General features: G+C 43.8%; 1 protein-coding gene across 1 annotated transcript in view; it reads left to right on the top strand.

The window, feature by feature from the left end:
* The first annotated feature begins 12498 nt into the window (after positions 1 to 12498).
* ZNF827 (zinc finger protein 827) overlaps positions 12499 to 13071 on the top strand; it is a 100275-nt gene continuing 99702 nt past the window's right edge. Inside the window, exon 1 of the mRNA XM_015861125.2 lies at positions 12499 to 12907. Within this exon, the coding sequence (XP_015716611.1) occupies positions 12865 to 12907 (43 nt within the window). The 5' untranslated portion in view covers positions 12499 to 12864. The remainder of the gene's footprint in view (positions 12908 to 13071) is intronic.

The raw sequence follows: 13071 nt of genomic DNA, 5'->3' as shown, positions 1-13071 counted from the left end.
CCGGGGGAGAGCGCAGCGCCCCGCTGCGGCCCGGCGGACACCCCGCCCGCTGGAGCGTGCCCGAAGCGCCGCCCGCCCGGGCAGGGCAGCGCCTGGCCGTGTTGCTCTTAAAGGAGAACGCGGGATGCTCCTGGGCGCTGTGCAGCAGCGGTGCCTCAAAGACCTCCGGAGAGGGGCTCGTAGAGGCAGCCACGTGAGCGTCTTTAGGGGTCAGCACTGCTGTAGGTGTCTCTGCTCACCTGGTGGCATTTTCCTTCTGTTGAAATGCATCGGGAAGATGTGATGTGTTTTAAAAGGAAGCTGTGTCTGGGGCTGATTGAACCGCTAGCTTGTTCTTGCTAGTGAGATGTACAAACGGCTTAAACTCGTGCAGCATTTGTATTCCTGTGCGCATGAATAAGTCACTGCTTTATCTTCAGCATTCTTAACCTTATCACTAGGAAACAAGCGCTGGCCTGTAACCCAATCCTCCTGCATTTGTGACTTTGTCAACTTCTGCATATTGACACAGCCGTTTCCTTCAGCAGACTTTCTCCCTAAGAAGGGAACATCCAAACTCTTGTATTAAAAACCCTGTTTTAATGGACAGGTGAGCAAGGCATCAGGAGTTCCTACACCTTACATCTAAGAAAGAGCTAAGAAAGAAGCATGTTTGCTACAAGAATCTGCTGGCATGGCTGCCTCAGTCCAGGGCTCTGAGGAGGCACGCTGCAATCCCTCAGGGCCAAGCTCTAAAAGCAAAGAGCCACAAGGGTTCCCTTTTCTTCTTGACTGTGTGGCAAAATTTCATCTTACCTTTGTGTATGGGGTGGCTTTACTGTGCCAGTAAAAACCCAAGGCTTGGTTGTACAAGGAGCAGGTAAAAAAGGACGCTTGGTAGTATAGAAAGCCTCATTGAGGACAATGTCACTGAGATAAGGGGAGGCTTTAGTGAGACCTGGAGATAAGGAGTTTCACAGGGAATGTTACGGTGAAGAAGGCCAAGTAAAAGGAATCTGTTTTGAATGATGCTGGATGGAGAAGTCTTCATACTATTGGAAACTGTTACAGGCACAGCAATTTGGAGATGGGAAGGAGTTCGGCAAGGATGGTTGGTTTGTGGGGCTTTTGCTTTGTTTTAACCAGCAGATAAAGCAAGCAGCTTTGAATTTGAGTGAGTGAACAGAGGAAGAATATAGGGGTTAGGTGTTCACCTAGGCTAGAAGAATGTTCTGGGCCAGGAAGAAGGGGAGGAACGTGCTTCAGTCATAAAGATAACATTGGTGTTATTTTCAGCATGAGAAGAGCTGGGAGGAGTAAACTGGATGAGGTAACAGTTCAGAGGTAACTTGAGAAGCTTTAAAGGGTTGTAAGCTGGATATTCTATTATATGATAGGATGACAATTTCAGTCAGCTGCAGTGTTAGACCTGTCGAGCCACAACGTATTAAGAACTGAGCACTTTCAGCAACATTAATTTGAATTTTAGCTTTCCTGGCAGCCTGAGATGTCTGTCTTTTTAGAATCTTCTGAGGGATTTCCTCTTATTTTTTGACTATTTTTAGGTGAGGTTGCAGAGTTTTATTTTGGAGGGGGGGGTTACTTTGATTTTTTTTTTGTGTGTGTGTGAGGTGTTTTTTGTGTAACTATTTTCTTATTTTGTTGAACCTGAATTATCTAGTTCAGGCAACTTGATGTGCTGTTCTTTTAAATAATATAGATGCACGGAGAGCTTAAAGCAGGACCTCTGGTAAAAGGCTGCATGTTATAAAGATGTGAAACACTGTAAGCAGTGGAAGATGACAGCTTTCATATTTTCAGGTTCTCCAGTGGAGACTGTGATGAGCGTTTTATATTTTTAATAAGTTGATTTAAAAACTATTGAAGGGAGGGAAGTAAAGGTGAGATTTGACTCAGCTTCCTTGATTAGCGCAATCCACTTGGGCAGCAGGCTTAAATGTCTGATGTGGTATCATGATTGTCGGGACTGAAAGGTTGTGTATATCATATAAACCTGATAAGCTCTGAACAGTAGAGTTTTTCTCATGTTTTCTGCATTATCCTTCTCTGCAAAACAAACTGTCTTTTTATGGAAGGATCAGAAAGATGTTCCACGCTGTTTCTTCTGAAGGTTATCTCTGTTATAGTATCTTCTTCAACTGTTTCCCCCTAGAAAGCTTGCACTTGAGAACCTTCATGACCTTCCTACTAATTGTTTTTTCAATGAAGCTGATAGCTTAAAAGCCAGATTTGGGTTTTTATCTCCATGTAAATGAAAACATCCTAATACCTCCCTTCTGAGTTGACTTTTAAAGGATTCATAAATGAGGCAGCCAAAATGCATTGCTTACCTACTTCCTCCTATTCCTTCCCCCCCCCCCCCCCTTCCCCCCCACTACTGGCCACTGTTCTTTGCAGTGTGGAATACAGACCATTTAATTTCATGATTATTGAGACCAAGGAGGTTTATTTATTCTCTCTTGGTTTCCATTCAATACATTGGAATGCAATATAATGTTATAGAGATTTCCATCAAAACTCAACAAAAACAGCATAAAATTGGTAGGCCTTGTGCAAGTCAGTTGTCTTGCTGGACTCCCTCTCTAATGGTCAGTTGCTCTGATGTTTCCTCAGTGACCTTCAGAAAACCAAATGGACTTTGGTCTGGTGGGGAATAACCTCTGTTCAGGCAACTGTCAGTTTCCATTGACTTGACTTGTGCAAAGTTCAGTGTATGAAATATGGGAAAAAAAATACTCCATTCACCTGAAGAATGTTTCTGTCCCTCTTTCCAATACTTGTGTAATAGAAATACCAAGGTTTTGTAGCATATGTTCAAAAGGATATACAGATGTCACCTGGATGCTACTTTTTTCAACTGTCAGTCCATCAGTTCTTCATTCATACAGTTGCTTTTCGATTGGCAAGCGGAGAAAGGGGCAAAAGGTCTGCCCCACAGCTCTATTACTATGTTGGTTTGTTGCTCCAACTGGGGGGAAAGAGGTGTGTGAGATTATGTCGCATGGGTCCATTACTCCCTCTGCAGGCAAGAGCATGCTACTCTTCACCGAGAGTCTCCATGATCTCACTACACTGAGAGCACTTTGGGTTTTGAATGGCATTGCTGGGATGAAGTTTCTCCCTTTACAGCAATACAAGTATCTGTCCCTAGATCTAAATGAGAGCAAGACAAACAACAAATCAAATTATATGCATACCTCATTAATTATATGTGTACCTTACATGAAATAGGAGCCTTTAGGGCAAGCAGTGAAACTGGCTACTGGTGAAAGAGGAAATTGTGCAAAGGAAGAATGGATGCAGGTTAGTTAAACAAATAAATATATGTATATCTTGTGGCCGTGTTACCTACACATCAGGACTAAAATATGTGTTTGTGACGTCCCCAACTGTGAGGTGGACATAACAATAGTTTGCAGCTGCATAAGTGTAAGAAACACAACAAACTTTTAATTTATATGTTTTAGTGAGAATAAAAAATAGTCACTCCTCTACATGTTCTGTGAGATTACATTGTAGCTTCATTTAGTTTGTAAAGTCCTCAGATGGAAACCATGCTAAGGGAAGAGCAAGAGAGTACAATACCATCCATAGTTTTGAAAGCAGTAGCTCAGTAGCCAGAAGGAGCTTTAAATATTTGGACATTGAAGAAAAAAAAACAATCAGTAATACTTGTATTCTGTAAACTATTCCTATAACACTAGACATCATTGATTGACCATGTTTAAGAAATGAGAAGTGCTCGTGTTAGTTTTTTTAACAGGATATTTTATTTGAAAGGAGCCTCTCGAGGTCGTACAGTGCTCAGTGCTGAAGCAGGGTTAGCTGAAGCTGGTTGCCCAGGAACATACCCAGTCGAGTTTTGGAAGTCTTTGTAGATGGAGATTCTGTGCATCCTGTGCTGGTTTGATCACCCCTCACAAGAGGGGGAGGGGGGAAAGGTGCTTTCTTGTGTTCAGATGGAATTTTCTGTTTTGTTTTTAATTCCTGCCAGTTGCCTCCTATGCAGGCAGTGGGCACTGCTGAGAAGAGTCTGGCCCCTTCATCTCCATTTGCACCCTTCACACTTCTGTACACAGAGAAGATCCCCCTGAGCCTTTCTCTTCTCCAGGCTAAACAGCCTTTGCTCTTTCAGTCTCTCCTCGTATGAGAGGTGCTCTAGTCCTTTAGTCATCTTTGTGGCCCTGTGTGGGGTTCACTCCAGTGTGTCCATATCTCTCTTATGCCAGGGAGTCCAAAACAGGGCACAGCATTCTGTAAGCAGCCTCAACCTGTGATTCCCTTATCCTTCTGATAGTGTTCTTCCTAGTACAATGCAGGGTACTGCTGGTGGTCTTGGCTACAAGTGTGCATTGCTGACTTGTAGTCAAACTTGTTGTCTGCCAGGACCCCAAGGGCTTCCTTGACAAAGCTTCCAACTACTTGGCCCCCAGGGTGTGTTGATGCCTGGGATTATTACTCCCTAGATTTAGGACTCTGAATTTCTTCATGAGTTTTGTAAGATTCCCCCCGTCCAGTTCTCCAGCCTGCCAAGATAATGCAGAATGGCAGCACAACCATCTGGTGTATCAGCCATTCATTTTGTTTTTCTGTCCTTTGTGACCTTGTTGAAGGTGTTCTCTGTCTCTTGTCCAGGCCGTTAATGAAGATGTTAAATAGCATTGGATTCAGTATTGACTCCAGAGGTGCTAGTGATTTGTCTCCAGCTGACCTTTGTGCTATCAGTTGCAGCTCTCTGGGCCTAGTCATTCTGCCAGTTTTAAATCCACATTGCTTGTTACTCATCTAACCCATACTTTGTCACCTTGCTTATGATGACTGCATGGGAAATGTTATGGGCTGTACTGAAGTTGAGGTAAACATCAACTGCTCTGCCTTTGTCCACCACCTGTCACCTCATTGTAGAAGGGTGTCGGGTTTGTTAAAAATAATTTTCTTCTTCGTAAGTCTCTGACTACTCCTGATCACTTTCTTGTCATTCAGACAACGGAAATGCTTTCCTGAAGGATTTTCTCCATCAGCTATGTACAAAAGTGAAGCTGTGTGGCCTATAGTACCCTGGGCTATCTTTCTTGTTCTTGTTGAAGATTGGAGTGATGTTTGCAGTTTGCCAGTTTTCAGGGACCTATCCCAACTTTTCTGAGATATCCAGCTTAAACACCTCCTAACCTGACTGTCTTCCACCAAAATCCATTCTTCCTTACTCCAGATTTTTACCCTGGTTTCAAGGACCTAGAATTCATAAAGGCTAGTTATACTGGTGAGGGCAAGGAAAGCATTTTAGCTTTCCTTTTCAAGTTTCATTTGCTGTTTTATTCCGCATCGTGATTGCTGTGGTCCATTACTTGGCTTTAACCTTGCAGTATTCTCTTCCAAAACTGTCAAACTTCTGTTTTCTTGCAAGGCATTTATAGAATCATTAAGGTTGTAAAAGACGACTAAGATCATTCAGTCCAACTGTCAAACTTTCTCTTGAGAGATAGAAAATGGGCTTTTTGGTCTATTCTATGTCTAAAAATAATTTGAGAGACAAAATCTCCTTGCTGGACAACTGGGTGTTGTGCAACTTGTCCTTTTAAGAAAGCTTGCAGAATTTTACCTACTGACAATGTTTTCATCAGCCTCTGAGAGATGGTTGTAATATTTAATAAATATTCTTCTGTAGTCAGACAAAACTGAGAGTAGCTCCTCTTTTACAGGACAGGAATGGAAATATTTAAGTTATATTTATTAAAATGTACCACTGGAGATAGAAATGACAATTTTGAGCTGTTTCTTAGATTATGATACAGATGTGAAAATAAGAGATTTCAAATGGAAGAAGATGTCAGGTTACCCAGTCTTTACATTTGTTTATATCTTAAAAGGAAACCAATGACTCCCAATGTGTATGTGATGGCTTAGAGTAAAGGAGCTGAACACAGATATTTGCTTTTCCCTGTGACATGCAAAGCTTTGATTCTCCTTAGCTAGTGAATGCCCAATTAATATTTTTTCCTTAAGGTTCTCCTGTGCAATCTTCTACTCCCCACCTGCTCAGTTGTGCTGCTTTCCCTTTCTCCAAAAGACCCAGTTCAGTCACTGTAACACTGTTTGTTGTTTCTCCTCTTGTTGTATAACTACATCCCTCAGCTTTCTTATGTGAAACCATAAGCTGCTTCTCTGCAGTCATCACTTCTTCCCCTTCCTTCCTACTCATGAAGTTCTGTGCTACTCCATGTGAGACTTTTCACTATTATTAGCCTGCTTCTTATGGACAAATAATTTGCATCTTACTGTATACTACAAACTTGAAAACACCGTGTAGCCTTAGTCATGCCGAAAAGTAAGAGCTAGAAATGGTATGTTCGTCAAACTGTGTGCAGGAGTTGAAGAGACCAGACTATTCCTAGTATCTTGATAGGCAAATAACCTGTTCATCTCTGCTGTTTGGTATGATGGGGAAGTGACAGAGCAAGAAGATACTCCCTAGAGGAGCAACTGCCACGTGACTTCATGCTCAGCAAGCAGTGGTGACAGCAGGCTGACTTGTGGCCCAAATCCTTCTGCATGCCACTGGGTAAGGGCTGATAACTGAGGACATGCAGCATGGTGAGGCATGATTGAATGCTAAGCAGTGAAAGTCATCACACCAGGCAGGTAGAATCCATTAAGAGCTTAATCTCTACATACTCCTTCTCTTCCTTACTGCTTTGTTTCTTTTCCCTGGAAATGTAAGATTTCAGTACCGTCATGTTTTCTTTCTCACAGTTGCCCTTCTATTATCTTCTTAAGCTGTTGAGGTATTACAAAGAGGGTGTAGATGGTGTTAAACTGCTGAAGTCTACCTCTGTGCCTTCCTTCATCTTGTTTGTAAGCTACTGTGCCAAAGAGAGAGAGATGAGCTTGATAGATGCACAGTCCTAGATGGTAGGTAAGCCCCTTGAGATCCTGCCAGTTCTTGATTTCCAGAGCAGTCTCTGTATTGCTCTAGTGTTTTAACACAAAACTAGCTGGTGAATTGAGAGACCAGAATTGATTTCCCTGAGGAATTTGCCACCTTGCTGGTGTAGCAGAAACTCTGCCTCTCAAAGTATGTGTAACAAGGTGTTTAAGAACTTACACACACTTTCATTTAGCAAACAGCTGTGGCTTAAAATGCTATTGTCCTTCTACTAAAGCAAGCTGCAAGATTTCATGCTGAAGCAAACGAGGAGGCCAGTTGCATTGTTTTGCTGGTTGGGGCAATCAGTTTCTCTAGGTTGGGTAGTAATGTCTTAAACCATGGCAGGTGTTTGCTGAAATCTTCAATTAATAAGCGATTAACTAGAAGTGGGAACAAAATGATAGACTTCTTAATCTGGTTTAATTTAAATCAGACATTCTTAAAATTGGGATGAAACTATGATCGATTTTTATTTTTTTTTTTAATGAACATAAGTGGAGGTGGAAAATAGAGAAAAAAATTAGCATTGGAGCAGATATTTATTAGTTACAAAATATGAATAAATAACCCTGAGCCAGGTGCTCCAGTTCCAATTCGTCTTAACAGTTCAGGAGATGTTTAGTATTTTATGTTGTGAAATATGAAATTAATTTCTGTGTATTTAGTTTGTAGTAAGTTGTAGTGTCTAAAGGTCAAATATTCTGGAGAAATTCTTCATCTCAAATATCTGTAGATTTAAGTCTAATAGTTACAGGCTCAAGTGAGGTTTTTTTTTTTGCAAAGTGCACTTGAAGAAAAGGGCACAAAGAGCTATTGCAGTGAACTGTGGAAATGAAAAGGCAACTGCACTAATGGTAAAATGAAAATGATGAGACTTCCTTGGTAAATCTGAAGAACATCCCATAGTTGTTGAGTAGCAACTGTATTTCTGGGTCTGTAGTCAGTGTATTTCTGGCCTGCAACTCTGGGGTGATTCAGCATGAGTTTAAGGCTAGGATCCTGTTAGTATGATGGTGGTGGTGGAGGGGTGTGTGTGTGCTTGTTTGCTGTAATTGAGAACTATATCACCCTACCTAAGTCATATGCTATACTAGCAGCTGGAACATGTAAATGCTGTAATTCTTCCAAAGGGATTAATGTTCTGAATTTACATTTCAACTAGAAGCAGCTTATGCTGAAATTATTATGAAATGATGATGGCTAGTTTGCTTAGGAGGATCTGGTCAATATAAAATTATATATATATATTATATTAATATAAATATATTAATATAAATATATTAATATAAATATATTAATATAAATATATTAATATAAATATATTAATATAAATATATTAATATAAATATATAAAAATATATTAAATATAAAATAAAGAGGTGCAGAATAGAATGCACTCTTTCTTGATGCCTACCCACTCTGAGGATGCAAAACTGGAGTGGAATTCACAGGAATCTCTGTCTTGGATAACATTCCTACTGCCTTGTGTTCTCTGTTCATTAATGTGGCATAAGCAAATAAAGAGTCAGAAGAGCGTGGCCTGTGATTTCAATAGTTCCAAAAAGAGGTTTTGTCCAGGCCCTTGCAGCATTTTTCTCATTGGAAAGAGAGAGAAGTTTAAAATTTTGGGGAAGGAGGGCGTGATCGCCTTTTCCAAAAGCTAAAGCTTCTCTGTGGTTTGAGATCCACTGGTTATGCAACTTCACCTCCAACTTTGCAACTGCTTATTATTCGTCCCAAGGTGGTAATCATCAGATTGTAATGACTTTTGATCATTATTTAATGGCCTTTGTGAAACCAGTTGGTGGCCTCGCCAGTAATTAACTTGTCATTATTTATTATTATTACAAATCCAGTACTTAATGTTATGAGTTTACAGAGCATTTGCAAGCGTGGATGATGTTATCCAGGAGCTGTTATCCTATGGATTTGTTCATCCTGTTGTGTTTGCCTCTTAAACACTTCAGAGCAAGGAGCTGTTTGTAATTATGTCTTGTTTGCTGGATTGATTCATAGTTACTGCTCAGAGTAGAAATACCAACATCAATTAAAAGACAAAAGAGGAGGAGCTTAAGCTGTTGATGATATCCCTCCAAGATGTGTGGGGAGGAGTACCATTTCAGCAGGAGAACAGTGCACTCATTTGATGCTGAAGATACAGAGGCCATAGGCAAGTACCTTCTCTGCTCAGTAGGAAATTAATCTGAAGCTGGTAGCAGCATCAAATAGATCCTGTATATCTCTTCTTTGACTACCTAGGGACACACAGCTTGCTGGGTGATAATTTTGGTAAGCTATATGTTGAAGCAGACAATGGCCTAACACCATAGTCTGGTTTGGGGCCCAAGAGCTGTTTATATTGGCCTCTTCCCCCTCAAACTCAGTACACTTTTTTTTTCTTTTTTTTTTTTTTCCTTAAGCTGACCCTAACAACAGAATTCTTAAAGTTTCAAATAATAAAGTGAGGATGTCAGTTAGTTTTCAGGTTTCTGTTTACCAGTCTTTACAAACATTTACTACATTATGTGATGATAGTTTGGATTCTAGACAGCCTGTGAGGGTTTTAAAACATTACATCATTTATTACTGTGTAAAACCTTATTTACTCAATTTGTTTCATTTTTCTCGTGTGTAAGTGAGGAAAATATTTACTTTGTTCAAAAGTGGTTTGAGGCTGAACTTAATTCATATGTGTAACTAGCTTTGGTGTTTGGAAGGTGCCATACAATCATTACTTATTAATAGCAGGACCTGCAGAAGGAATGCATTATTTATATTATGTTATCTGTGGAAGACTCACAACTATTTTTTGTGTGTTTGGACTAGAAATGTTCAAAAGCATGGTCAGCCAACATCTATCTTTTTCCCCGCTATACGACCAACTATATAATGAAAGATTATTTTTTAAATGGAGGGATACCCTTAGTCACCTTCCTTAAACTGGTATATGAAAGCATGTCAGTGTCTGTGGGGCTGTCTTTGATTCCAGTGTGGCTGGATGCAGTATCTTAAGTGTAACAGTATGCCATTAACCAGGTGAGGTATGGAGAACAAAGTTGTTTCCATATAGACTACTTCCAGGCATGGGATTAGAAACTGCTTAAAGCTGGAGCGTATCGAGCTTCTACCTGATCATTTGTTCAGCCATTGGGATTTATTTTGCTGGAGGACAGGCTAAAGGTTTGGCCCTTGGTGTCTTTTTGGGAACTCTTTATCAAACTTTTGGGATGCTGGTTGGACCCAGGATCATCACCAGAGGTTTGGTGCTGCTGTCACTTGCTGGTTCCCATGGCGCTTCCAAAGAGCTGCGTTCCCACAGTGTCATTGCTGCAGCCACCTTAACTCCTCTGAAGGCGGATTCAAATGATGGAGGAAAAAAATTAACATACTATAAATTAATGCTGACGCTGTCAGCATTCATTTATGTGCGAAATGCATGAGGGAAAGAGGGTGGGAAGAGTGATGATGCAGAGAGCAGTGCTTTCTGATGTGCTGTTCTCACAGAGCACCTGAAGAAGGGCTGTTGCAGCAGCAGTGGGTAGCAGCACGGGGCTGCTCCTTCCCTTTGTGAAACAGCAGCTCTGCAGCCTCCAGCACTGAGAGCAGTGCTCAGGCAGCTGCAGCTCTGGGGCATGTACAGCTGGCCTGATTCAAAACCCTGCCATTGGTGTTTAGTGAAAACGTGATAATAAAGATGGGTTTAGCACTGCAACCCCTCTGAAGTTAGCAAAGTTACACTGCTTAAGTCCCAACACCTCAAAACTGAGGTTTGTGAGCAAGAGTTAGAAACAAACAAGTAAAGCCTCTGATGTTTTTAGTTAATATCAATAATGCCATACAAATCTCCAGACAGCACAGTGTGGAGAACTGAAGGCAAACATGGGATTCACTCTTCTGAGGGAATTCTCTGTTACACTTGATCATGAGGAAGTGTAAGGTGGATGTTGGGATATCAATCAGTTCCATGCATTGGATTAAAATTAATCTCCCTGTGAAGATGAAGTATTTTAGCTGTATTGTGGGATGGCAAACCAACTGTAACCAGCAGCTGTGTGTTTTCTCTCAGAAGTGTCACCTGTACGAGTGGTTTTTAGCCTCAGAATGGTACGTGTGTTGATGAGCGTGTGATTCTCTGGTGCATGTGATCTTTTAAATATTATTTAGGGTTGTTGGTTGTCTTTTTTTCCCCACGTGGAGCAGGGAACTGTGCTGTAAAATGGGTGCTGTTGTGTGGAGCCTTTCTAAGGTGAGGTGACTGAGCGTATGGAGTAACGGCTTACCAGGTGTGCTGCCTATCTGCTGCTCTGTGTTCTCCCCAGCAGTTGTTGATTTAGAAAGCGTTCTGAAGTTGGGATAAAATCTGATGTGAGAAAGTGATGTGTCTGATTGTCAAATGCGGAAACCTCATAGGTATATACAAGAGAAGAATGCGCTGCTTTAGTTTTGCAACATCTGACTCATGATTTTGATTATGTATTCTGCTAAGTTCAAAGTTTCCCCACACAAAGTGAGAGCTGTACGAAGCAGCCGCACTTCAAACCATTTTACTTCAATTGGAGCAACAACTTGCAGAGTTTAAATCATTAACAACCTCTGCGTGAACTTCTATCCAAATGACTGCGAGACACAAAGAACGCTTCCCTTGCACCAGGTACTTTTGTGCTTCAGTCGGACCCAATCCCTTTTCTATTTTTTCCTCACCTTCATGTCTATCTTTAAAGAGATGTGTGTGGTTTGTAAAGTAATGAAAGTTACGTATTGGTTAATGAAAGCTGCTGTACAGGGCTCATAATGCACCCGGTGTTGCTGCAGGATGGAGTTTCATGTGTGTACCTGTGCAGGACGGTGCATTTCAGCAGCATAGGTTGCTGTGTGTGTGTAGGAGTGCCATGTAGCAGTGAAACCAACCATGAGAGGTGACCTGATCTGTTTCCTTCCTCCCTCCCCCCCCCAGGAGCTGTGCTGTCCGTGCCCGGTCCATCTTTCCTTGCCCAACCTGTCCCCCATGTGCATCGTGCCCCCCTGCCCTGCCCGGGCCCTCCTGGCCCACGTCGCTGCTCTCTCGGCTGTGCATCCTTTCTCTTTCCGCTGCCCCCTCGTGCCGCTCAAGTTCCGTTCAAACGAGCCCATCTTCCCCCGTGCTCCGCGGAGGGGCAGCGAGCCGACCCGAGCAGCGCTGGGGGGTCATTGTTCCAGCTTTCCTTCCCTATCGCGGGATGACAAAACGCCTCAATTTTTCCCCAAATCGTGCCCGCCGTTATTTTCTTTCCCACCGGCTCGCTGAGGGCATTACGGCACGGCCGCCCGAGCCCCTCGCGCCTCCTTTCCTTCCCCTCCCTCTCTCGGCGAGGAAGGGATGGGTGCGCGACCGGGGCAGCGCATCCTCGGCGCGCCCCGCCGGGCACGGGGGCACCTTCCCCTTTGCTCCGCCGCGTGCGCGCGCGTGTGCCCGCCCGCCGGGCTCCGTGTGTGTGCGCGTGTCCCCGCTGCCTCCCGCCGCCCGCGGGCGCGCCGCGAGCGCCGCCGCCGCTGCCCTTTGATCCCGCGTTAGTGTCAGTTAGGGGCCGGCGGGCGCAGCCCTCGGCGCTGCCACCGCAGCCCTCGGCCCCGCACGGCGCCCGCCGGGAGCGCGGCCCCGGCCGCCGGGGGACGCGGCGAGCGGGGACAAGCCAGGTGCACGGCCGGCTCGGGGGGGAGAGGAGGGAGAAAGGGAGCGCGGGGGGAGAGAGCCCTTCGCGGCGGCTCCGGGGACGCCGGCTGCAGCCCTCGCTTCCCCCGGCGGAGAGGGGAAGCCCGCCCCGGCCGGCGGCTCCCCCGGGGGGCCCGGCTTTGTGCCCGTCCGTGCCCCCACCTCCCACCCCCCTCCTGCCGGCCCCCCCCTCCCGCTCGTGTTTGATCTCCCGTTAAACAGAGGAGGAGAATGTGAAAAAAGGGGGAAAATGCCCAGGAGGAAGCAGGAGCAGCCCAAGCGCCTCTCTTCACGTAAGTGCCCCCTCTTTTTGCCATTTTCTCCTTCCTCCTCTCCTCGTCTCCTTCCTCTCTGCAGCCGCCTCCGCCGTTTCGCGCATTAGTTTAGGGTTACAGAGGTGAAACTGACAAAGACACAGCCTGGGTTATTCCTCTTTTAGGTCTGAGCTCAGGCAGCC

Source organism: Coturnix japonica, chromosome 4 (genome assembly GCF_001577835.2).
Source record: "Coturnix japonica isolate 7356 chromosome 4, Coturnix japonica 2.1, whole genome shotgun sequence".
Taxonomy (NCBI): Eukaryota; Metazoa; Chordata; class Aves; order Galliformes; family Phasianidae; genus Coturnix; species Coturnix japonica.
The sequence above is the reverse complement of the archived record's forward strand: the minus strand, read 5'-3'. Positions and strand labels throughout refer to the sequence as shown.